The following is a 25613-nucleotide window of genomic DNA, read 5'->3' on the forward strand; positions in this document are numbered from 1 at the left end:
GAATTAAGAAAAATTTGATCTCTATCTCAATGATTACAGACCAGGACATCCAGGTGCAATTATTTAAGAATGGTTGTGTCATTAAGGATAGCCAGATGGAAACAGTTGCAACAGGAGTGCACGTGGGGAATTTGTACAGATGGATGCAAAGAGTATGCCATGACAAGCAATGGTTGCAGCTGGATCAACAGTCGAAAATCTCTAGCATCAGAGGTTTGGACATCTCAATTTGCAAGACCTCATCTTACTTCAGAAGAAAGGTATGGTCGATGGACTTCCTGTTTTTCATAATGTCAAGTTGGAATGTGATGGATGTGCATTAGGGAAAATGCATAGAGAAGAGTTCCCTTTGCATGTCAACAGAAAGGAAAGAGACATCCTAGAACTAGTGCATACAGATATTTGTGGACCTATGCAAACTAGGTCCTTAGGAGGTGCATATTATTTTTTGCTGTTTACAGATGACTGCACTAGGTTTTCATGGGTGTATTTTTTAAGCAAAAAGAGTCAAGCCTTTCGGTACTTTAAAGAGTTCAAATCTATGATAGAGAACCAAACAGGAAAGAGGATAAAGATTCTCCGCTCGGACCAAGGGGGAGAATACAGGTTAGGAGAGTTCATGGACTTCTGCAAGCAGCATGGGATTATGCAGCAATTTATAGTGCCACACACTCCATAGTAGAATGGAGTAGCAGAACGCAAGAACAGAACTCTTGTGGAGTGCGCGAGAAGTATGCTTCAAGGTAAAGGTATATCAAATGGTCTTTGGGCAGAAGCCATTAATACTGCTATTTATTTAAAGAATAGGAGTCCTACTAAATGTCTAGGCTTCAAAACCCCCTTTGAAGCATTGTTTGGACTCAAACCAACAGTTAGTCATCTAAGAATATTTGGATCTAAAGCTTATGCTCATATACCAAAAGCAGATAGAAAGAAGTTAGACCCCAAAGCCTTGAAATGTATATTTGTAGGATATGGCACAGAGTATAAGGCATACAAGTTATATAATCTTGTGACTCATAAAGTTTTTGCGAGCAGAGATGTTGTTTTTCATGAACAAACTGAAGATGGAAAGGAAGAATCTAGCAATGATAGCCACATTCCATTGCTAATAGAGATGAACAATGACAAAGATGAAGAGCAGGAGTAGGAGCAGAAACAGGAAGAAGTAGCAGCAGATAGTGTAATAAATGATGATGCAGGCCTGGAAAGTTCTGAAACAGATAGAGTTGAGGTAAGTCCTCTACCTAGAAGATCATGTAGGAAGACTAGACTACCTGAAACATTGAAAGGCTATGCTTTAATGTCCAAAATTTTAAACATTGTAGAACCTTCAAACTATGAAGAAGCAAGTAAATCAGATGAATGGAGGGCTGTAATGCATGAGGAAATTGAATCAATATATAGAAATCATACTTGGGATTTAGTTGAGTTGCCTGAAGGAAAAACCCCTATAGGTTGTAAGTGGCTGTATAAACCTAAGATAAATGCAGATGGGAGTGTAGAAAAATTCAAAGCTAGACTGGTAGCAAAGGGTTCTTCACAGCAAGAAGGCATAGATTTTGATGACACCTTTGCCCCTATAGCTAAACTAAATACAATTAGAATGCTAATCTCTTTAGCAATAAAACATAAATGGAAGCTACACCAGCTAGATGTTAATTCTGCATTTCTGAATGGAGAATTAAAGGAAGAAATTTATTTAGTATAGCCTCCTGGTTTTGTGAAAAAGGGGCAGGATCATTTAGTGTGTAAATTGCATAAGGCACTTTATGGTTTGAAACAAGCACCCAGGTCATGGTATGAGAAAATTGATTCATTTTTTATACAACATGGTTTTCATAGGAGCCTCAACGACCAAAACCTGTATACCAAGATAAATAAACAGAGGCAAATCATTTTGATTTCTTTGTATGTTGATGACATTATTATAACAGGAAATACAAATAATTTGATCAAAGAAATCAAGCAGCAAATGTCACAGGTATTTGAAATGAAAGACCTTGGAGATCTTCATTATTTCCTAGGTTTGGAGGTGTGGAAAGATTCTGGTCAAACTTTTATAACTCAAGGAAAGTATGCCAGAACCCTGTTGGAAAGATTCAAAATGGAACATTGTAAAACAGCAGCAACACCATTGCAGCAGAATCTCAAGTTAAGCAGTGATGATGGCACAAAACAGGTGGATGCCACTTTGTATAGACAGCTAGTGGGAAGTTTGATATATCTCAGAACAACTAGACCTGATCTGGCATATTCTATTAGTGTGCTAAGCCAGTTTATGTCCAGACCACTTGAAAGTCACTGGATTGCAGCAAAATGTGTGTTGAGGTACCTTAGTGGTACTTGTAATTATGGTATTTTATACACTGACATTTTTGATGTTACTTTAGTAGGTTATTCAGATTCTGATTGGGCAGGTAACCTGGATGATCGAAGGTCAATCACAGGTTACGGATTTAGTATTGGATCCGGGGTTATTTCGTGGAGTAGCAAAAAGCAAAGTACTGTAGCATTATCATCATGTGAAGCTGAGTACCAGGCGTTGTGTGCAGCAACATGCGAACCCATCTGGTTGAGGAGATTTCTTAGCGATGCAAGCGAAAGTCAGAAAGAAGCAACCAGCATCAAAATTGACAACCAAAGCAAAATAAAGCTTGCATACAATCCAATTTTCCATAAAAATACTAAACATATTGACACTCAGTTTCATTTTGTTCGAGAAAAGATACAGTCAAAAGAAATATGTGTGGATTATTGTAACACTTGTGATAATTTAGCTGATATTTTTACTAAGCCTCTAGGGCAAGTAAAGTTTGAGTTATTTAGAGGGATGTTAGGAGTGCAGAATAACCCTTTCTCCATTAAGGGGGGGAGTTAAAAATAATGGAGAAATGGTTATAAGGTTGTAACATATCTCCTTAGTTTAGGATTAGTTCCTAGAGTTTAGGAGGTTGTTTACAACTACCTATTTTCAGTGATGTATTTAATATTGTAATATTCATTTGATGTAATGTAGAGTGAACGAGAGTGAGAGTCTCCTCTTTGTTTGAGTGCAGTCTCCCAGGTGCAGTACACATCTGTGAGCTGCAACTCCTTCATTTAATTCAAAGTGTGATTTTTATCTTGTATATATATATATATATATATATATATATATAGTTAAAAACTCATTTTAAAAAACAGATATCAAAGTTTCACTAAATTTTTTATCAATAGTTGGAATAGTTAGACAACACCATTAATCTTATGTTCATATGCTGTAACTTTGTTCACGAGAGTCCCATGTTCATAGAGTGTAAGTTCACCCAATTCATTATTGAATGAAAACTCTAATACTAAGTAAAAAATCCCATTACATCAGAATCCTCTTTAAACTTCTAAATCAGTAATATTATCTTGGCTAAACCATTAAAAATACATTTATAAGATTACAGTGTTGAGGTTTTCCATTACACCAAAACTTGTAGGATTTAGTAAACTTCCAAACTATTATCATTACCTTTTTGAGTGGTCGGAACCTGGGCCAAGGCTTTGATACCATGTTGAGGTTTTCGATTACACCAAAACTCGGGGAATAAACATTGGCCAAGGCTGTGAGACCATGTTGAGGTTTTCGATTACATCAAAACCTTGGGAATCGAACCTGGGCCAAGGTTGTGATACCATGTTTAGGTTTTCGATTACACCAAAACCTCGGGAATTGAACCTGGGCCAAGGTTGTGGTACTATCGAACCTGGGCCAATGTTGTGATACCATGTTGAGGTTTTCAGTTACACCAAAACCTGGGGAATCGAACTTGGGCCAACGCTGTGATACCATGTTGAGGTTTTCAATTAGGCCAAGGCTGTGATACCATGTTGAGGTTTTCTATTACACCAAAACCTGGGGAATCGAACTTGGGCCAAGGCTGTGATACCATGTTGAGGTTTTCGATTGGGCCAAGGCTGTGATACCATGTTGAGGTTTTCGATTACACCAAAACCTTGGGAATTGAACCTAGTCCAAGGCTGTGATACCATGTTGAGGTTTTCAATTACACCAAAACCTGTAGATTGGGGAATAACACCTGGGCAAGTCTTTGATACCATGTTGAGGTTTTCCATTACACCAAAACCCATAGGCTTTAGTAAACTTCCAAACCATTATCATTACATTTCTGAATGGTCCAAGGGTCGATCCCAGACTAGTGGTTAGTCCACATGATCTATTCCCAAGGAGGTGAATGTGAAAATCCAACATATAGATAATCCACCTCGTTGATTTTTAAAAGTAAAACTATCATTGATTTTCAAAAGTGCAACTATTAATCAAATTGAATAGTTTTTATGTGAGTAGTCTTTAAGTGTCACTTTTTAGAGTTTTTCACGGATTTATGGTCGGAATCTAGTGAAAAAATGTGTCAAAATCTTGATTTGTGATGTTTAAACTAATTTTTTTATTGCATATATGGATTCAACACTTTCAAAAACTTTTGGGGCAGCGCTTCTATTGTGAAGAGTTCACCTGTCAAACTTTTGATTTCAATGAATCTCGGCTGGATTTGAAACAAATTAGATCGTAAAATAAATCAGAAACTTTCCAAAAAATCACACTTAAAGTCTACAGTGGTTATGCATTCTACATTCTACTATATATATTTATTGCTATGTTCTGAGTTAGCTAGAATTAAGTAATAAAGTTAGAGTAGTAAAAAGAGGTAAGACAGAGTGCATAGATACAACTGCACTTAAAGACGTGAAGTCCAATGAGACATTTGAGGTCCAACCAGCTCTTTAAGGCATCTATGTCCAGCCACTTCTTATTTATTATTCAGAGTACATAGATAAGATTTAATTTAAAGGCATTTTAAATCCCACTACAACTATTTCCAGATATTTAATAAAGGTGCCATTCATTTTGGAGCAAGATGCATAGAGCTCACCAATATATCAATTATAGGAGTTGTCTAACAAGGTGGAGGAATTGTTTTTACGGTTAAAAGTGGGAGCAAAAAAATTTCAAATTTTTTTATAGAGACAGTGTTTGAATCGTGATTTTGATGGTGGAAATGGATTCAGCACCATCAAAAATATCAAGAACACTTAAAATTTTGAAATTTAACAATTATAACTTGGATTTACAATAGATTTTCTCTAAATATGATCAAAATTTTCAGAACTTTCCGGGCAACTCTTCCGCCTGATTAGACTACGCGTTCATTATATATCTCAATTATACCCTACCGGCAACGCAAAGCAATAAATAACGTATATGCTAGAATATGACAGATATATGGTAGGATATGACAACAGATTTGAAATTACAACAAATCAAAGCAATAAATAACGTATATGCTCGAATGTCAGAGTGGGATTTCAAATTACAGCAAAGCAAAGAAATAAATAACGTATATGCCCGAATATCACAATGTGATTTGTCATTAGCGGAACTTTGACAATTATATATCTAGCTGTTATCTACTTCACCGCAAGCCAGAGCAACAAATAACGTACATTGTGGAGTATATACAGTGAGAGTCGAAACTAATTTAAATCTGACCATTATATGTTCCGGGCTATTAACTTATACATGTGCATCTAAAATAACTTAAATGTGGCGATATACATAGCGGGATTACTGCTTTAAGAATGCCTACGTACGTAGAGAGATCAGAGGATATCTTGCAACGTGAACCCGTTGAAATCATGGCATGCGGCTTCATCCTTTACTGACCTGCTGGTAGTCATGAACAGTGAAATAATCCAAACAGGTTTTACCGTCCAGACTTTTGCTCCAGAATTTGTTATAGTATTCCTCGTAAGTGAATTTCCTGTAACGAGCAGGATTATTAGGGTTGGTCAACGAAGAGACGGGTTCTATTACTGCATCAGGAGAAGGGCAGTAAAACGTTGGAATAGAGATACGTGATACTGTGGAATTCACTATAGCACGGTGGATTGCGCTTTTGTATATTCCATTGCTCAAAACCTGAAACAGAGAGAAGAACAATATCATCACAAAACTAAACAACTTGCCCTATGAGTATATACTGTCATTCTACTTTACGGGCTACAATTATCCGGGGTTTGATCTAGGGCTTTACCTGTAATTGGTCTCCAATGTTCACTACGAAGGAATTTGGAATGGGGTGAACAGCGATCCAACTTCCGTTGTTAAGCACTTGCAAGCCGGATATTTGCTCTTGGAGAAGAACCGTGAGAGCGTTCGGATCTGTATGACTTGGTAAGCCATAGGTGAGCTCTGGATTCGGGCAGCGAGGGTAATAATTTATTGCCATATGTTGGCCATGTTTTCCAAGAGCTTTATTCAGGAAAGCGGGTTCTAGTCCCAGGCTCTCTGATATGGCATCTAGCAAACGTAGAGTCAAGGCTCTAACCTCCGTGCAGTATTTACTAGTAACTTCTCTTCATTCAAATCAAGCACAACAGTACTATAGTTAGTGATACCCCAGATGGAACGAATAAAACATAATTTTTCAAGTATTCCTTAAATGGAAGCTCTGTTATATGCACCTGTAATCTGAAGGTTTTGTAGGCCAATAATCAATATAATCTTCCAACGGATAACAATGGTGTCTCAGGAAGTCCCTCCAATTAAAAACATCTTCCTTCTGTATGTTAAAGCTAGTCGACAAGCGTACAACGCGTGAGGGGTCTTCGGAATACAAATGTTCTCTGTATTCCGCAGGCATACTGAAGAATTCTCTCGCAACTTCCAGCATTCTCCGAATCACCGTCTCGTGCACTCCGTGATTTACAATCTGAGAACACATTGCAAAGGACTTCCAGTGTTATGAAATCTAGACAAACATAGTACTGAAAAAGTATCAGAGCATGGCTGCACTGGCAAAAGCTAACAGCTAAACAGTATGCAAGTCCAGATTCCCCTACCACAACGGCATCCATCTAAAAGTATTTATCTATTGAGCATTTAGATAAACGATGTAATCAACATTTTCTCACCTCCAGATATTTATATGAACATAGATAAAAGACGGTCACCGTAGAAAGGTGTTCAGAGGTTAATCAAATCTATTGTCGTTAATTGAACCGAAAAATAATCTACATTAATATCATCGTATGAATAGGTGCCTTGTTCGAACTCTTGAATTTACCAAAAATATATATGATTAGCATGTATATTTAGCCACTTTTAGGATAGATAGTAGCAAATTCAAATGGTTTGATTTCACTAATATTCCTCAAATTTCAAAAATATTTCAAAATATACAATAATTTAAATTCAACTTAAAAACACATCCTATTAAATTCAAGAAGAAAGAAAGGAAAAATTATCTGCTATACAGAATCTACACAGAATGTTATTTCCCTACATAGGATGTCATTTCATCGTGCAGGGCAAATTTTCTCTAGGTAGAAAATTGATTTCTCTGTGAAAGTCACATTATACGCGTGCCTTACTCTTACCATACATCATAGAAGATATTTCAGTCCCAAATTAATTAAAGATGAACAGCAATCAAAGAAACAGAAAGAAATAACCCATCTATTATTCCCTTCATAGTAGCTTGACGCCATCGCTAAATGTTTTAAGCAGTCAGTATCCATCCTTATAGCCTTTAAGAAGCCAGAGATGTCTGCTACTGTCCTTTTTTTCATTTTTAGACATTGTTAAAATGAATTTATCTTAATTAGTTATCTAATGCAATATCTCCTTCAAGAAATAGAAAGAAAAAGCACCTGAAAAAATCCATATTCTTGACAAGCATGCTTCATATTACGAATCACCGTATGCCTAGCAGAGCCATTCAAGTTGTCAAGATCTACCAAAGGGATAAAGTCCGAGAGAACCACCTCCTTCAGCCTTGGCCTCTCATTGGGAGGTCTGATATAACAATCTGGAATAATTTCAAGACAATTGATTCCATCAGAAATCAGTCTCCCATTGGACCTTGCATGACTGTTGTCAAGATCTTTGCTGCACATGGTCTTCTCTGTTGTAAGCAATGTTGTAATTTCTTTTCTGGCTGGTTGTTCTAACGCAGGAGAAACCTCCGGGATCAAGATCTCTATGTCTAAGGGCATAGGATTGACATTTGACAGCGTAAGCATATCTCAGAACCTTGAACAAATATGAGAAACACCTCAAGATCAGAACCGATGCGAGCTTTGAATGAAGATATTGAAACAGTCACCAGAGAACACGACCTGAAAAACTATAAAAAAAGAGGGAGAGAAAAACCCATGACCTGAACTGCCTGAAATTGTCGCTAGGGTCTGGGTTTGGCTGGATAAAAATAATGGGTGCGTCACAAATGTGTCCAGCGCATTTCTCTCCTTATTGGGCGTATATTCGGACAAGAAAAATATCGCTGAAAAGATAAGATGCTTTCCCCTGCGAAAGCTACGTAGGTCCTCCGACGTCGTTTACTCCGTAACAGATTCAATCAGCCTCTGTGACTTGAAACATTAAGTCGTAATCGATTGAATTGGATACCAATATATATGGTATATATAATAAGGCCATTAACGCCAGTATATTTCACTTTAATGGATTGGTTATTATGTAATGGTCATTAATGAATGCCTATGGGCAGCATATTTTTATTAGACATTAGTCATTAATAAAGGTATGGACAGTATCTTTTGTATTTTCTTAAATTCAAAGAGTGATCGCCTTGTAACATTGTATATATTAGTTATCCATTAAATCAGCCTCTGATGGCTCTCTCAGATAAAACATTTCTGATGGATGGTGTGGTTGAAATTGAAAGTCCTTATTGATAGTACCACACAATCAGAAGAGAATCTGTATTTATTCAGACTAACACCGATTAAGTGTAAAGTGTTTCTTATTTACAGATTTATTTATACACAAATGGGTTAGCTCACAGCAAAACATTATGCATGCAGGAGGAATCTTATTGTCTGCTGCAAGATTGAATTGGTATTCAATAATATATATCTGTATCTATAGTATAGTAAATATTACGCAGGACAGGAGTTTTGTTAATATTATATGTATTTGTACAATATATTGGGTTGCAATTGATTCGAAACAATAATATATATTTCAATTATATATTTTGTGAAGTAGTTTTATTAGTAAAAGAAATTAAAGGGGGAGGCGTTTACTTATTTATAAGAGAAATTATAAATAAATTACTTACTAAATTATTTTAAAAAATAAATTAGTGCATATTATTTTAATTTTTTATTTATTAGATTTCAAATTAAAGCTTTAATATGAGTTTATATTTTTTATTACAAATTAAAAAAAATTACACTTCAAAGGATTTAATTTCTCTTCAAAGTTAATCTAGATTTATACTATTTTTAATAATACAATTTATATTATTTATAAATTTGCAAAAATATTTTCATTTTTTAATGTCATCCCAAGCTAATAATACATATAATTTTATGGCATGTATTAAATTATAAAATGCTTATTTATTAAACTTAAAAATAAAATTATGAAATATCAAGAATATAAATCATTATTATTTTAAGTTTCGCTTTAATTTATAACTATTATTAATATTTTATAAATATTTCACATCTCTATATAAAAATGTTATTTTTCTAATTAAATGTTTTTTAATTAAATATACATATAAAATTATGAAATATTATGGCTACAAGTATTTCGCTTTTTTGTCTTGATCCAAGGGAGATTTGAACTTTGAGTCCCAAGATTTTCATAACACTACTTTGAAAGTCATGGTTTACATAATACTTACTTTGAATCTCACCAATTATATAATACTTCATAACAAGGCGATCACCAATTGAGTGTCCCATGGGATTATTTAAATTCCTAATGAATATTTTCCAAAATAAAATTGCTTATAATTTTATTAATAAAAAAAAAATTACAATACAATACTTTTTTTGTTAAGTTTTATAAAAGATCAAAAAGAGACATGTATCTATCCTCCTTTTACTATTAAAGTTTTATAAAAGATCAAAAAGAGATATGGATCTATCCTCCTTTTACTATTGACTAGCCACAAGGGAAATCAAACCAAGAGCAAATGTTCAATGTATTAAGATCACATGTCAAAAAATAAAATGATAAAAAACCTATTCGTTGCATGGTCTCGTTGTGCCTAGAAGAGAGTCAAAAGTAAACATCTAGTTATATGTTATATTACTGAGGTGCAGAGTCCACCTCTATATAAAGGGATTTTTCACTTGTGCCTAGAGGTATTAGAAAGGGAACACCTATCTAGCTAATCAGATTGGAGAAATGGATTTGTAATTTGCGAACCTTCTCTAGTATATCATGAATACATAGTAGGATGATCCAGATTTATGCAAGAACGAAATGCAATATAGACTTAAATAGAAACACAGAGCTACAGTGAAAACTAAACTTCAATTCACTAATAATAATTAGTGAAATTGTTTACATGCAGAATGGAAACAAAATAACTTGGGCAGTGGTAGCTTATCCCCGAGAAGGGATGTGTGGCTACATGCATTTTGAACTATGTTCCAATGAGTCTCAAATGTTTTTTTATTATTGAGAAACAATGGAAAACCCTAAACATCCAAAAACATAATCATAGGAGATGAAGGACCAAAATTTTGTGAGCTCCGTTGGGATTAATTGGAATGCCAACTTCTTGGGGTCATCATTCGACCATATGATCATCATTTGGCATGCACGATACCTCATTAGAAAGATCTATCTAAGGAAAGAAAATTCCTATCAAGCCCTTACCCATGGGCTATGGCCTTGGCACATTAAAAAAAACACTATTTAGTGCCTCAAAATGGGTTTGGAAGTCCGGGTCCCAAAAAGCTCCCAAATCTAGAAAGTTGTGCTATAATTAAGGAAACTAAAAGAAAATAGTGGTGGGGATCCAAGTGGAATAGACGAGTGGCCACCAATATGCACCTAGATCAATGATCCTCCATTAGGAAGTAATGGTCCCCACTGCGTTGAGTGCCTCCATTAGATGTGGAAACTTCTACTAAACATGGTCCCCAATGAGCTACTTGACTTGGTGCAAGAGTTGGCCATCTTTAATAGCTTGATAGAGTTAGATCCTCTATTGGTGAGTGTTCTTAATCTGTGTGTCCATGATCCGATCAACTGTGGCATGTTTCATGTAGACTAGGTTGAGCTCTGCTAGTGTCGGTTGTTTGGCAATGGTTGATGTGTCCTGCAATGGTGGAAAGTATGGGCGAAGGTGGTCCACATTAAACACTCGGTGCAGGCCAAAGAATGGAGGAATGTTGAGCTCAAAAGCATTATCTCCCACAAGCTTGGTGATGGTGTAAGACCCATATCGGAGTGGCTAAATCTTCCAATGGGCTCTGATAAGGTGTTATTTCTGTAAATGCAACCAAACTTTGTTACCCACCTGAAACGTGAATAGCACCCGATGTTAATCATGTCATTGTTTGTGCTTAGCATTGGTCTTATCCAGGATGTTAAGAATCTGTTCGTGGATGTGCTAGATGCATTCAATAAACCTGATTTCTTTATCAACCTCAGAATGTACATGTGTATATTTTGCCTATGTAGTCGCATGAGGCATGGCAACATCAATTAGATGCAATGGCTGAAATACCAGTCCCACTCGAAAGGGACTACAACCCATCGAGCTATGTAGAGCTCTGTTATAACTGTGTTGCACATAGGGAAGGCTCTCATCCCAGGATTGTGGATGCTTGGAGTTGTACATGTGTAATATGTGTGTTATCATCCTGTTGACGACCTCTATCTAGACATCAGCCTAGGGATGACATGAAGTCAACTTGGTGAGCTTAGTGTCCAATAATGACTAGAGAGTCGATAAGAATGTGCATAAGAACCTACTATCTTGATAAAATATCATGGTCTACAAAATCCCAAAATGTACCCACACTTGTTCAAAGAAGAGTTTGGGAGTGTCCTCTACTGTCATACTCTTCTTACAAACCACCAATATAGCCATCTTAGAAAATATATCCACAACCAAAAATACAGAGTCACTACCATGCTTCCAACCTCCCTTGCGTCTATATAAACTAAAGAGGTTGGTGATCTGTGCGGATGATCGTCTCGTTCTCAAGAATGTAATGTTTCCATTGTTGGAAAGTTTCAATGATACAATACATTTCTTTATCCTATGTAGGGTGTTTCTTAATTGTATCGAAAAATGTTTAACAATGATAGGCCACTCAATGCCCTTGTTGGGTGAGAACTACACCAATAACGTAGTTGGTGTCATCTGCCTCAATTTCAAATGGCTGTCCCAGTGATATGAGAGAATCCCAGCGTGAGCCTCCATTAAAAATTATCAAGGCCCGAAAATCTATGAAGCTCTGTTAGAGTGGTCAGGGCTTGCCAATCCCGAATGACTTGGATCTTAGCTGAATTCACATGCATGCCTTGTTTATCAATGATGTAACCCATATATTGGAATTGGCTCACACAAAAGGTGCATTTATCTAAGTTGGCACATATTTTGTGTTGTCGCAAGGTTTGAAGGTCTTGCCAAATTTGTTGCAAGTGCCCTTCCCATGTTTTGTTGAAGAATCTGAGGATGTTGTCTAAATATAAAACTATGAAAGATTTGGTGAAGGGCCACAAGATGTCATCCAGCAGCATCATAAAAGTTGTAGGGGAATTTCGCAACCCGAAAGGCAAGACCAACCACTCAAAATGGCCCTCCTTGGATTTGAAGGTGGTCTTCCATACATCTATGGGTCCTATTGGATCCTCATGATAGTGAGACTTCAAATTTATATTGCTAAAGTACTTGGCCCCCTTCAACTGGTCAATAAGGTCATTAATCCATGGTATTGGAGTCATTTTCCATAATAGAGCAATGGTATATCATCCCATTCGGTAGAGGTTCTTGAGGAGTCGTATCAATCGAATGCTTCACTTGACAGTGCAAAGGTACCCCCATGGGTGAGGAGAGGATGCCCCTGTATTCTTCCACGACCTTATCCACCTGCTTCTACTCCACAGAGGAACCCTTCCCAAGGGCCATGGATGTGGCCACAATCTTCCCCTCACTTAGGAAGCAAATTAGAAAGAAAATAAATTTCCCAGTCTGGGAGATGACCTTACTACATTTCCCAGTAGAGATCAAAGAAATGATAGTAGGCAAGGTACCTTTCGTAACCTATATAACTTAAAGCCCAAAGTAATAATAATAGTACGAGGGTTGGAATCATACACAACATGACGCTTCCACAAGTATGGTTAGCCTAATAACACATCATAGACTTCAAGAGGAGAAACATTACACAATACCTCATTTATGAAGGGCTTGATGTTGTAGGGAAGGCGCCAATGTTGGCTGATGCAGAGATCTCCTCATTAGTGGAACCACCTGATGGTGTATGTATGTGACTATGGTGTGGTCGGTAGGTCCAACCACTTAACTACGTTATGTGACTGTCTCGCTCCCGCTATTAACAATGAGCTATAACAAAGACCCCTTCACCCACATCTCTGAGTAGAGGAGACGCTCCCCTTCCTCTTGATATTAGAGCTCAATATTGTGGACCTTGGTGGTGGAAATAGTGTCATTAGGCTCTACATAAATAATCTACTTCCCTTTATCATTCCCCTTGGAAGGTTCTCGCTCAAAGTCGAAACATGCATCTAACCTTGAATCCTTCAAATCGACCACTAATGACTGCTTCGCGCGACACTCACTTGTGTTGTTACTGGGGCTCTTGTGGAACTCACACCACAATCCCGTGTCCTCCTTTTTCTTCATGGTACTATTCTTTGTTTGCATTTTTGATAGGCTGGCGTAGGTCACCCTGCCTTGGCCTTGTTCTTTGTTTTGAGGTTTGGGGATGCCTTTTACTTACTTCAGATTCATATATCCAAAGTCTTGCTTCATCTATTTTAATTTCTACTTAATCTTGAGAGTATATCGGTATGCATCGCCAAGCGTGGATATGTCCAGGAACTCCATCTTATCTTGGATGTATTTATGTTGACATCCATAATACTTGATTACCATATTCCTCTCGGAATACTTGATACCCAACTTCGTACGAAGGGTATGGAAAATATTTGTGAACTCCAGCATGTCTTGCTCCCTTCCTTGCTACAGTGTGGTCCATTTTATGTACTTATTTCCATAGCTCCCGACAGGGTAATATTGTTCCTTGATGGTGTTTTAGAAAGAATTGCAAGTGGGTGCAACTGAAAATATTGATGGTTCTTTCTTGTCCCTCTACTCACAGTAGGTTTCCCACTAGTACTTGACATGAGGGGTGACTATGAGGAGTGAAAAAATAATATTTTCCTTATTGGAAAAATCATGAATAAAAAATATCCTTCCAGCCAATTTAACCATTTATATACAACATCTATGTCTATCTCACCTTTAAATATAGGAATGTCAAATTTCACTTGTACCTTTGATCCGAGTTGACTCAACTCCTGGATTTAACCAAGATCTTTTACTTTCGTGATGTGATTAGAATTTCATTTAAAAGAGCATAAAGATACATAAATGCATGTTGTAAAGAAGAAGGAACATGACAAGAATCAACAACATAAAATATAGGACGTTGATAACGGAGTTCTTCCAGGAGGGACTACGTCTCTGGGCCCGGTGTCAAGATGGTGTAGGCCACTACATTAAGTGTTGGAAAGAGTGATGATGTATATTCACATGTTTTCTCTATCATACAAGGAATATGCCCTCACGCTGGAGTGGCTCCAAGATATGTTCTATTGTAGGAACTCTCATTAAAAAAAGGACTCGTATCAGCATGACATAATTTCATGTGTGTAATAATGCGAATCCCACGAACATGGCATCAAAGGGATCTCAATTCAAACATACTTGGCGACACATGAGTATCCTTTCAACATGACAATAAGTACATCTCACATCAAGAACCAAACAAGATCCCACATCAAACATAAACAAGAGTCTATACAGCATAATGCATCTCAAGCAAAGAGACAAAGAAGTACATGATCACACTACATATACCTCACATCAAGGAGTTATCTGAATAAGAGGATGGTAGATTGTTGGATCTATCTCCACCATCAATCTTGTGGTATCGAATCTCATGGAAATGACTGTTCACACATCGAATGTTGACACCCGAACTCCACTTTGAAAAGTGGCCAAAAAATGGAATGATCAAATGGAAAATCTGATTGCACCATGAGATTTTTGGCATTGAATAGTGTAAAATAAACTATCAAATTTCTGAGTTCTGACAATGTAAAAATCTAGGGCTACAGGGATCTTTTAGATTCCCCCTAGATTCATCAAAGACTCCCTCCTCTGGGTCAATTGAATATCTACTTCTCAGATCAAAATTCTGTCTATGCCATCAGGTTCCATGTGAAATTCTGAGAAAAATGAGTATGAAGTTGGCTGCATTTTGACTCTGGGAAAATTCAGCCTCTGTTCGGCATGGAATCCCCCCAAGGCATGTTTTGGGGCTCAAAGCCCAAGTTTTGACCGAATCTTGTTATAAATCTCCGCGAATTGCGTGCGTGGGGTGTGAAAGTATGATAGAGTCACAGGGTTGTCCGCCCTAGTTTTGTAATGTAATGTCCACTGGATAGACCTACCCATGGTCTGCGGACCATGGGATTGTATAAATAGAGTGAGGCTCTAAGTGTAAAAGGAGAGATAGATGATAGAAGAGAAGTTTGAGAAGTCTAAGTGTTTGACTCGCAGTGTAAAGTGTGTCTTTTGTTTGTAGGGTAGGAGAAGGCTCTGCAGCTGTGTGCGCAGAGGCCTAGTAGTCCGTAGTTGAGTGCACGGACCCCTACAGTTGAGTGCGTAGGGCGAGTCGAGTCTGTAACTGTTGAAAGAATCAATAAGAAGAAGTTTTGCTATAATTTTGTATATTTGTTCTTGGGTTAATGCATGATTGATATAATTTGTGAATATATTGTTTATTTACTGCGCGCATGTGGATGAAGGTTCTATGATGTTAAGTATAACTTAAAGCACTGAAGTAGGAAAAGATAATTAACTAATATTGGAATATAAGCAAGGTTTTGATGTAGATCACGACACATAGCCCCTGGGTAGGCCTACGCGAAGGTAGTATATCAGGCCGCGAGGAACGGGAAAGTGCGCGAAGCAACCTACGTGCAGGGACAAACTACGGACTAGTCGAACTCATCAGACATCTCCAGGGTTCGGAAACCTGGTTCTAGCACCCTCCCATACTACTTCGGGTGAGACCTTAGTCCGAACTGCATGGAATGCTGCCAAAAGGGCTAGTAGTACCGGGATTTGTTTGGCTAATTAACTATGAACCTGGGTCAGGCCCCAACAAGCAAACAAATTGTTCCGTTGCCGGGACCGGGATTTGCATAGAGATGACTGATGTCGTATCACTGGAATCCGACCAAGAAAGGAATTGAAGAGTGGTTGGACAGAAAGATTCACGAGTTCGTGGCGTAAGAAAATAGTAATCCACGAATGTCAAAGGAATAGTGGTTAGATTTCTACTTATATATGGAAATCCACAAAATTTTCTTTGCATCTGTCCCCACTGAGTTGTGCGAGTGGATCGTGAGGCTAGCAGATAGCTAAGGAAGGTGTAAACTCAACAAACCTATTGTGTGGACTCCGAAATTAGCGTGCCGACTGGAAACATCATAATATAGGATCGTGCACGCTGTCGATCACTGGCTGGATTGAGTCATAGAAGGATTCATCACTGAATTTGCAATAGATAGTTCAGTCAGCTACAGTGAGGTAGAACGATGCTTCCTCAAGTGATCGCGAGGTAAGTACGTTAAATATTTTAACACTTGGATTAAAATGATACTATGTGAAAAGCAGGTTATGCGAATAAATTGATGTTTGGGGCTACGCAAAGTGGGAGGATTGTTATAGACTTTTTGGGCCCTACAACCCCAAGCATGAAATGTCCATAAATCAAGGGCTCCTAAGTCCCTAAAAGTGTTGTTCTGACCCCTAAAGGAACAAGGTCAATAGATTACAGCTTCCCCCAGCAGTTCTCCATGAGAAACTGCTCAGAATTGGTCAAAACAGGATCATTGCAGCTGGTCCACTGGCTAAGTGCGTTGCATCTCACCCAAATACACTGTGAGGGTGCGTTGTATTTCAAAAGTCCCTTCTGTGGGGTGTGATGGGCGAGAAATGACAAATGGCAGTGTCATTCTGCGAGGTGGAGAGGCAATGGAAGCTTCCAGAATCTTCTCCTGTGACACTTGCCTCACTGAATTCGACCAATGATGAGTAAGAGGCCATCAGTCTCCAAGTGGAAGCAAGAACTATCAAAGAGAAGACACTAATCAAATCACAAGCTGACTCATCCCCCTTACAGATATCTATATATGGATCCCTCATCCCAGATATCCATAGGCTGGAATCTTGCATATTGTAAGGAATTGTTGTTGGTTTCTTGAGACAAACATCAGATTGTTGGGTGATCTAAGCTTTGTTTGAGGTGAAGAGGGGCTTCTTTGCTGGGAGGTTGATGATGGGTCGGAACAACTGGTTGTAACTCCTCCTGGCTCTTTTCTTGTTTATCAATAAAAGCTATTTGAGTTTTCGTCCATGCTTTTATATCATTGATGCTTGTTACATTTGTATGGTCAATTTACATCTGATCCTAGATTGTTTATGATTATAGATCCATGTCTTTGTATAGTGCTATGCTTCTGTGATCTTACAGGTACTTTGTGAAGCTGGGCGTGCAAGGGGGCAGGTAGCTGAGAACTATCAAAGAAGAGAGGGATCGAATCAAGGGATTAGCGCAAGACAGAGGTTGGTCTTTCTGTTCCTCTCTATCTATAATTCATAAAGGAAAAGCATAAATAGATTTTCTTTGTTTGTTTCTAAGGCAGTTGTCACACCTTAGTGGGATAGAGCAATTCTATATAGACACTTTTCCCTGTAACAAAATGGTGACTCCGCTGGGGAGCTAATTAGTTAGTTTGTTTATCATTCTTTGTTGTTTGTTTCATAAACTTATAAGTAGCATTCGAACTGCATTTTCCATAGCAAATGCAAACTAGATAACTGCTACTTCAACCCATCTACTGGATCTGTTTATGATTTAAACAACTGATTGCCCTTGTGATAGCTCTTAGATCCTCCTTATATCTACCCCTGATTGTTGCATCACTGATTGCTTTTTGCTCGGCCAAAACCCAAGAACTGAACTACAAACTGTGACCCAAAACCCGAACAAGGTCTCGTTTCTGGCCTAGTGCAGGTATTGTTCAGAGATTTTGAATTTCAGCACACTTCCCAAGTGGACAACTTGCGCTGCATTTCTGATTCTCTGTGTTACAGGTGCGCTGATCAGACTAGCTCTGTGCAGTTGTGGCTTCTGTAGTTCATTCTTTCCAGTTCTATTCCTAAATTTTGTTGTCTGTGATCAGTATATGTCTGTTTGAAACCCCTTTTCCTTGCTGTTATTCTGCCTCCTTTGTACAAAAGAACTATAGATGTTTTTGTGTGTTTGTTGAGTCATTTACAGTTCTCCTTTGCAGAAGTAGCATAATCGTACTATCGTCCTTTGATTTGAAACTGTCGCAAGTGTCAATTTCAATCGTAGGAAAGAGTTTGATTGTTGTTGATGGTTGATTATCCTGTTACTATTTCTTTTGGTCTGAATTTGTAATTTTCTAGTGTCGAGAACAAGTATTCATTTCAAAATCGTAAGGTGTTGTGATCGTCTCCATTTTTTGATTTCGAAAAGAAACTTGTTGATATTTTTCGCTTGAAAAGAAATTCCGATTTGTGCATCAACTTTCTTTTTAGCATCCATATCCTAAGAAAGTTGAAAACAAATATATGCATGTGCATTTGCATATAGACAGTCTGATTGGCTTGATTTAGGAAAGTGCATTTAGAGTGTGCTCTTTTCTCTTTGTGAAAAGATTCTGTCTTTCTTTTCCCTAGTAGCTAGGATTTTCATTGCATAAAAGAGATAAAAAGTTTGTTTATCATCTTAGATTTCATTTTAGGAATTACATCTACATCTCGTGGTGAACCCGAAAGGCAAACTTCATAAACAAGATCAACTTAAAATAAATTCAATGAATCTAACAACGCTTTGGAACTTAACGCACAACATTTAGAAGTCTAGGCTAGAGATGTATTTTGGTGTCGTAAAGCCTGGTAACTGTTGTCCTCACTGATGGTTGGGTGATTCCTCCACTTTGAGACGATAAGTGCCAGTACGGACTTGTGCTCCCGCGTACCGTCGAGTATATTTTGGGAGACCCCAATAGGCTTAATCCTTTATCCATAGGAAGCCATGTCTGCCGCCCTATCGATCGCAATGCACTGAACACAGCATTCGGGAAGATTGACTGCCGTACCATAAAAAGTATTCTGCAGTTTTGCGATTGGTTTGGTAATCCCTCTACTTAGATTTCCAGAGCAGTCCCTTTCGTTCCTTTTCAGACTCCTTAACGGAAAAGGTCCATCTGAGCACTTGTCACTTCAGGCTCATTAAAAATCGAAGGAGACTAGAGTCATCTTTTGTTTTTTCTCGACTCCTAAAAACTGAAAAAACAGGTTGTGTCAAAGCATCTAAAATTTATTTTAAACAGAATATTCATTACCCTTTCCTACGTTGATCTTGGGTTGAGAAAATGGAATCCACCAACCAAGGAATTCCCCTTGGAGGAAATCCTAGTCCCTTCTCCTCTTGGGGAGATGTTGGTGCACCCCATATGGCCACATTGTTGCTTCCAGGACTGACAATTGGTTTTCCTGTATGGCTCTTCTCAACCTCTGTCGTTCAGAACACCACAATTCATGAACAATCGAATCAGCAACTAGACGAGTCCAGAGTTACCCACCAACCTTCTACTTCCTCTAATTCTTCCTCTCCTCCTTCCTCTTCACTTGATGGGGCTGGTAAAGCCAAAAGTCAAGTACCTAAGGAGAAGAAGGAAAAGAAGAAGAAAGAGAAGAAGAAGAAGGAGCCAAAAGCGACCGAGGGTAAACGAGTGTCGTCTAGCGAAAATCCACACACCACACCGACCAGGCCTAAATCGCCATGTGTCATTTGCAAAGGAGACCACTATCACAGAGATTGTCCTTCCATCCCTCAGATCTTAAGGGATTGGTCTCCTCGGTTGCACAACCTAGTTTCATCAACCTCTGATGATCATGTTGAAAACACACCGTCAACTAGTGAAAGTGAAGCCCCAGGACAAAAAGGAAAATATAGATTTCCTTGTAAACTATACAAAGGCGATCATGCCGTCCACCGTTTTCCCTTCTTAGACGAAGCTAAAAGAGTTTTGGACGATCGTCCAGTTTCACCGTTACGACTTCCTCCTGGATATAAAAAACTCTTGCCGAGTCCGTCACTAGTTGAAAATCCGGCAGGCCCGCTCAGGTGGTCGGCCGAAGCATCTATCATTGAAGATAAACCATCTAAACCCATACCAAACGAAATTCAAAAGGTCAAGGCGGCAGTTGACCCGGTCTTGCCTTCAGAGGTTCCATCTTTAGATGATATAGTCACTGAAGAGAACAAGGATGACACCATCCAAATTCTTTTCATAAGCACAGACTCCAATGAACATGGGGGCAATTTACCCGTTCCTTTACCGCAGGAAGGAAGTTCGTCAGAGTCGTACCCGGCCATCTATTCGGTCCCACCTCCAAGCAACCTAGTTGTCTCCTTCGACTAGAGTCAACTAGGCAGACCCCGTTTACGAGCTAGTGTACCATTCCGAATCATTGTTCAAATATATAGAATGGTTATGGCTGGTACCATCATAGATGAGGGGGCTTCTGTGAGTATCCTTTCCTCAACTGCTTGGAAAGCGCTTGGTTCGCCATCGCTTTTACCTGAGATGAGAAATCTAACAGGTTTTGATAAAGGAACCAGTCGACCGTTAGGGATCCTTCCCAATCTGCCCATAACATTGAGAGGGAAAACCGTTCACATGAATGTAATGGTAGTTCAAGGACCCCTGGATTACAATCTACTCCTTGGACGAGACTATATTTATTGCATGAGAGCCATTGTCTCATCACTCTTTAGAGTGATGTGTTTTCCGCACGAAGGAAGAGTGGTCAAGCTCATAGACCAGCTTTCATTTCCCAGATCACGCATAGAAAATAGTCATATACCATCCCTAAATGGTCTTTTCATGCAAGAAATGTCTCAATCTCCAGTCCGTCCACCCGATGAGCGTGAGCGATTCGGGAGGACATGACTGAAACCTAGGGGGCATGCACCCTGGTCTGCTTCGGCAGGAAAACTTCGGGTAGAGGGTAGGTTTCCGCGAGAAAATATGACTAGTCTGTACTCTCGTCTGTGATTGGAAGAGGGGGTTATTCTAGAACAAGATTCTCTTGTCAAATTTATGTGAGTGGGGTAACCTCCTTCACTCACCTTTGTCTATTTCGGTAGACATCGCCAAAGAAGTGTTTTGTTTGCGCTGTGAATAGAACAATCTTTGGGTAACCTGAAAGAGGTATACCTTTCCTGATAAAACAAATGTTTTGTCAGCTCGAATAGAAGGTGACCTTGAAACTCTGTTTTATACCTGGGGGCATGCAAACCTTTTGGCGTGCAAGCGAAGAACGACTATTTATTTTTTAAATTTATAGGACCTATAACCCTTTAAACTCGTAGGATTGGTCGTCTCCTAACTTGCATAAAGAAAGGATGTGGGGCAAAACTCTAAAAATTGCCGTTTTATATGAGACATTCTTATCACACGACTGGATTAATCGAGCAATTTTAGCACATAGTTCAAGCTCGTTAAAAAATAAACATAAGAAATGAGCAAATGTTTCCCCCCCATGTTTAAGCTCATTAAAAAATGAACTATTCCCTGGTAAATAACCATCGTGAATGTAGTACCTCAGCCGTTAAAGCCTTGGTTGTGTTTGCACCGTCACCTCCACTTTTTCATTGGCCGATCATTCACCTCCATTTGATTGTTTACCCATTTTGAGGAATAGCTGCGAAGAGTGATTTCACTAGCCATCCTTGTGACACTGCCGTGATTGGAAAATTCCAAACCTTACCTGGAATCAGCTGCTACCCGTTTTATCACTCGTTCCTCAAAAGACGAGTCTCCTTTAAGTTCTTTTCAACTGAATCGTAAAATATGAAAATATTGCCGAGCCATTGGCCTCTCCAGCTCGTTAAAGGGATAGGAAGTGCTATCCCTCCTCTAGATTTTAACCTTTTAGGACCTGAGGGATTATTACATGAAAAGATCGAGCGCCTGTTTTGCTCGGCTTGTTAAAAGCATTGAAAATTCATCCCTTTTGTATTGTTTTATACTTTTTCGGACTTAAGGGATTAGATGACGAAAAAGGAATTTTGGAGTTACCTTTACGTTCCTTTTCAGACTCTCTAAAATTGAAAAGGACTGAGTTATCTTGGTTGTTAAACTCGTTAAAAAGATTAATAGCGACAAACTTGTCTATAGACAAGAACGAGTTTCACTATCGCTTGGCTCGTTAAAACATAGCGATGGGTTTGCCCGAAGGGCAAATTATAGAAAGAGCATATGTTATCCTCCTCAAGCTTGAAAAAAATAAAGAGTTACTGGTCAGCAATGACTGGGGAAAATTGGGAAGAAAACTTGAAGAAACTTTGTTGGTAGCAAGTCGCTCTTGAACATGACACTTCCACTCCGTATCCGAGTCGGGTTGGGTTGTTTCATTCATCGGTCACATCACCATGGTCACGCCATACCATCCACATTTGGGGTTAATGCTACCAATCCATCACATCAGTGTCGCCGATATGTTCAAGAGAAGTCATTCAGAGAATTCACCTGTGTCTCACCCACTACCATACATTATACTCCATTCTTTCATGACCGCCACCCTGAACCTTATATCACCAGATTGTTTTCACCTCCATTAAAATCATTTGCTCCATTCTGTTTCATTGATGTGGGACTCATTAAGGCCCTCCTGTGACAAATCAATTCTTGTCGACATCAGCTCATTATCCAAGAAGTTGATCCAGGAACACCCCATTCAGTACTTTGAAGCTTGCATGCCTCAATGGCAAGTTTCTCACTCCTGGCGACAGGTTTACATCAATGACCTTCGACCGGAAGATTTTGCGTGGTGTTCGACACCAAGTCCTTTATCCACACCACGTGAATTGTACTATAGTACCTTGAGGGTCATTATCATTATCGGTGATTCCTCTCGTGCTTGTTAACAGTTTACATCATTGACTGGTAATCAAGCGATGTCTTTCCATGTTCGACTTCAGAACATTTCTTACATGGATCGACTTGTACTTCGAGTGAAGATCGGACGAGATTGAAGACCCCAGATCTAGTTTCATCCATCTGGGCTACAATATATATTCAGGGGAATAAAGACATTAAATGTACATCATTGTTGCACAGATAATCATCCACTCAAAAGGATGATGGCTCTATCAGAATCATCGGTCTACACTCAGACGATTGTCTGTCCTATATACATGAAAATGAATTTATAAAGCTGAGCATGGGAATGCCCGCCTCAGTTAGATCATGAAAATAGTATGAAGATAATGTATTGTATTGTATCTTATTACAGGTCTCCTCCCAACATTGAAAGAACTTCGGACCCTCATAATAAAGCATTTCACTCGACATCGAAAGATTAACGACCTCATGCTTTAGGGGGCAACTGTTATAGACATTTTTGGGCCCTACAACCCCAAGCATGAAATGTCGATAAATCAAGGGCTCCTAAGTCCCTAAAAGTGTTGTTCTAACCCCTAAAGGAACAAGGTCAACAGATTACAGCTTCTCCCAGAAGTTCTCCATGAGAAACTGCTCAGAATTGGTCAAAACAGGGTCATTGCAGCTGCTCCACTAGCTAAGTGCGTTGCATCTCACCCAAATACACTATGAGGGTGCGTTGCATTTCAAAAGAGCCTTCTATGGGGTGCGATGGGTGAGAAATGAAAAATGGCAGTGTCATTCCGCGAGGTGGAGAGGCAATGGAAGCTTCCAGAATCTTCTCCTGTGACACTTGCCTCACTGAATTCGACCAAGGATGAGTAAGAGGCCATCAGTCTCCAAGTGGAAGCAAGAACTATCAGAAAGAAGACACTAATCAAATCACAAGCTGACTCATCCCCCTTACAGATATCTATATATGTATCCCTCATCCGAGAGATCCAGAGGCTGGAATCTTGCATATTGTAAGGAATTGTTGTTGGTTTTTTGAGACAAACATCAGATTGTTGGGTGATCTAAGCTTTGTTTGAGGTGAAGAGGGGCTTCTTTGCTAGGAGGTTGATGCTGGGTCGGAACAACTGGTTGTAACACCTCCTGGCTCTTTTCCTGTTTATCAATAAAAGCTATTTGAGTTTTCCTCCATGCTTTTATATCATTGATGCTTGTTACATTTGTATGGTCAATTTACATTTGATCCTAGATTGTTTATGATTATAGATCCATGTCTTTGTATAGTGCTATGCTTCTGTGATCTTACAGGTACTTTGTGAAGCTGGGCGTGCAAGGGAGCAGGTAGCTGAGAACTATCAAAGAAGAGAGGGACCGAATCAAGGGATTAGCGCAAGACAGAGGTTGGTCTTTCTGTTCCTCTCTATCTATAATTCATAAAGGAAAAACATAAGTAGCTTTTCTCTGTTTGTCTCTAAGGGAGTTGTCACACGTTAGTGGGATAGAGCAGTTCTATATAGACACTTTTCCCTGTAACAAGGATGTACAGAAATGAAGGTAGCATAGAACTAGAAACTAGCCCCTTGATTTCACCTTCGCGCGGTGGTGAACAAGACCTCGCGAAGGTTTCACCAACCACATACCACCCCCACCCACACCACCACCAGTTTCACCATCTTCACCCCTGACTTCGCCCATACCACTTCCGCCACCACCGCAAAGCAGTATGGCCAGCACGATAAAGCTACGAGTGCTTAAGGGAGTAGAGAATGAAGATCCAGAACAATTTTGGTTCGTGATAAAAGCGGTATGGGAAGCACAGGGTGTCACGGAAAACAATATAAAGAAAGCAACATTGGTCAGTGCTCTGCACGATTGTGCACTGACTTGGTACATTAAGCATTCCAATGACAATCCGAATGTGGGGATAGCGAATATCTAAGATGCAAGGAATTTAGCATAGCAAAATCGGAGGCACAGTCGATCATTGGATTCAAGGAAATCACAATGCTACCAGGCGAAACCCCATGGGAGCTGGATCAAAGAATGAAGTGCACAGTTCGTGAAGTGAACATGACCTTAACAGATGAGCAACAACGTGAATGGTTTGTAACCTCGTTAACACCGCATCTATGGAACGTGATGTCGCAACAAAGGCTAACCACTCAGGCTGAAGCTTTGGAGGTCGCAATGAGATTGCATGAGACTCTGAGACAAGATCCTAACCTAGGAGCCTATAAGATTCATGCACAGTTGAAGAACTTATGCCTTGAGATGCAGAGTTTGAAATAAGACAGGATGGCTCGTCTAGAAGTTGGCGACGAGGTATGGTGCATAAAGTGGAAGGGCTAGGGACATGACAAGGACCGCTACCCGGTGTTCACGAATCACCTCGAGGGAGGAGGACTAATGCCATTGAGACCGGAGGCACAAGTATGACCAAGCGCGGCACCTGCATTGTGGTGCACAATTTGTCAGATAGGAGGGAAGAATGCTACAGATAATTGCCATCTATTACATAAGTATATGC

General features: G+C 39.0%; 1 protein-coding gene across 1 annotated transcript; it reads right to left on the minus strand.

Moving 5' to 3' along the window:
* Positions 1-5296: 5296 nt before the first annotated feature.
* Positions 5297-8240, minus strand: LOC149156068 (protein DMR6-LIKE OXYGENASE 2-like). Its single transcript, XM_089441560.1, has 4 exons — positions 7705-8240; positions 6517-6764; positions 6087-6408; positions 5297-5971 (listed from the first exon to the last, which is right to left on the minus strand). Exons 1-4 carry the CDS (start codon positions 8074-8076, stop codon positions 5702-5704), a joined length of 1212 nt encoding a protein of 403 aa, XP_089297686.1. The 5' UTR covers positions 8077-8240; the 3' UTR covers positions 5297-5701.
* Between the last annotated feature and the right edge of the window lie 17373 nt (positions 8241-25613).

Source organism: Pinus tabuliformis, chromosome 9 (assembly GCF_031772625.1).
Source record: "Pinus tabuliformis cultivar Carrire ecotype Pingquan chromosome 9, CPIR1, whole genome shotgun sequence".
NCBI lineage: Eukaryota > Viridiplantae > Streptophyta > Pinopsida > Pinales > Pinaceae > Pinus > Pinus tabuliformis.

Coding starts and splice junctions, on each gene's coding strand:
- LOC149156068 (XM_089441560.1), bottom strand. CDS start 8,076: ATGCTTACGCTGTCAAATGTCAATCCTATGCCCTTAGACATAGAGATC. Junction 6,765..7,704: donor AAGAATATGGATTTTTTCAG/GTGCTTTTTCTT, acceptor ATGTGTTCTCAG/ATTGTAAATCACGGAGTGCA. Junction 6,409..6,516: donor ACAAAACCTTCAGATTACAG/GTGCATATAACA, acceptor ATTTGAATGAAG/AGAAGTTACTAGTAAATACT.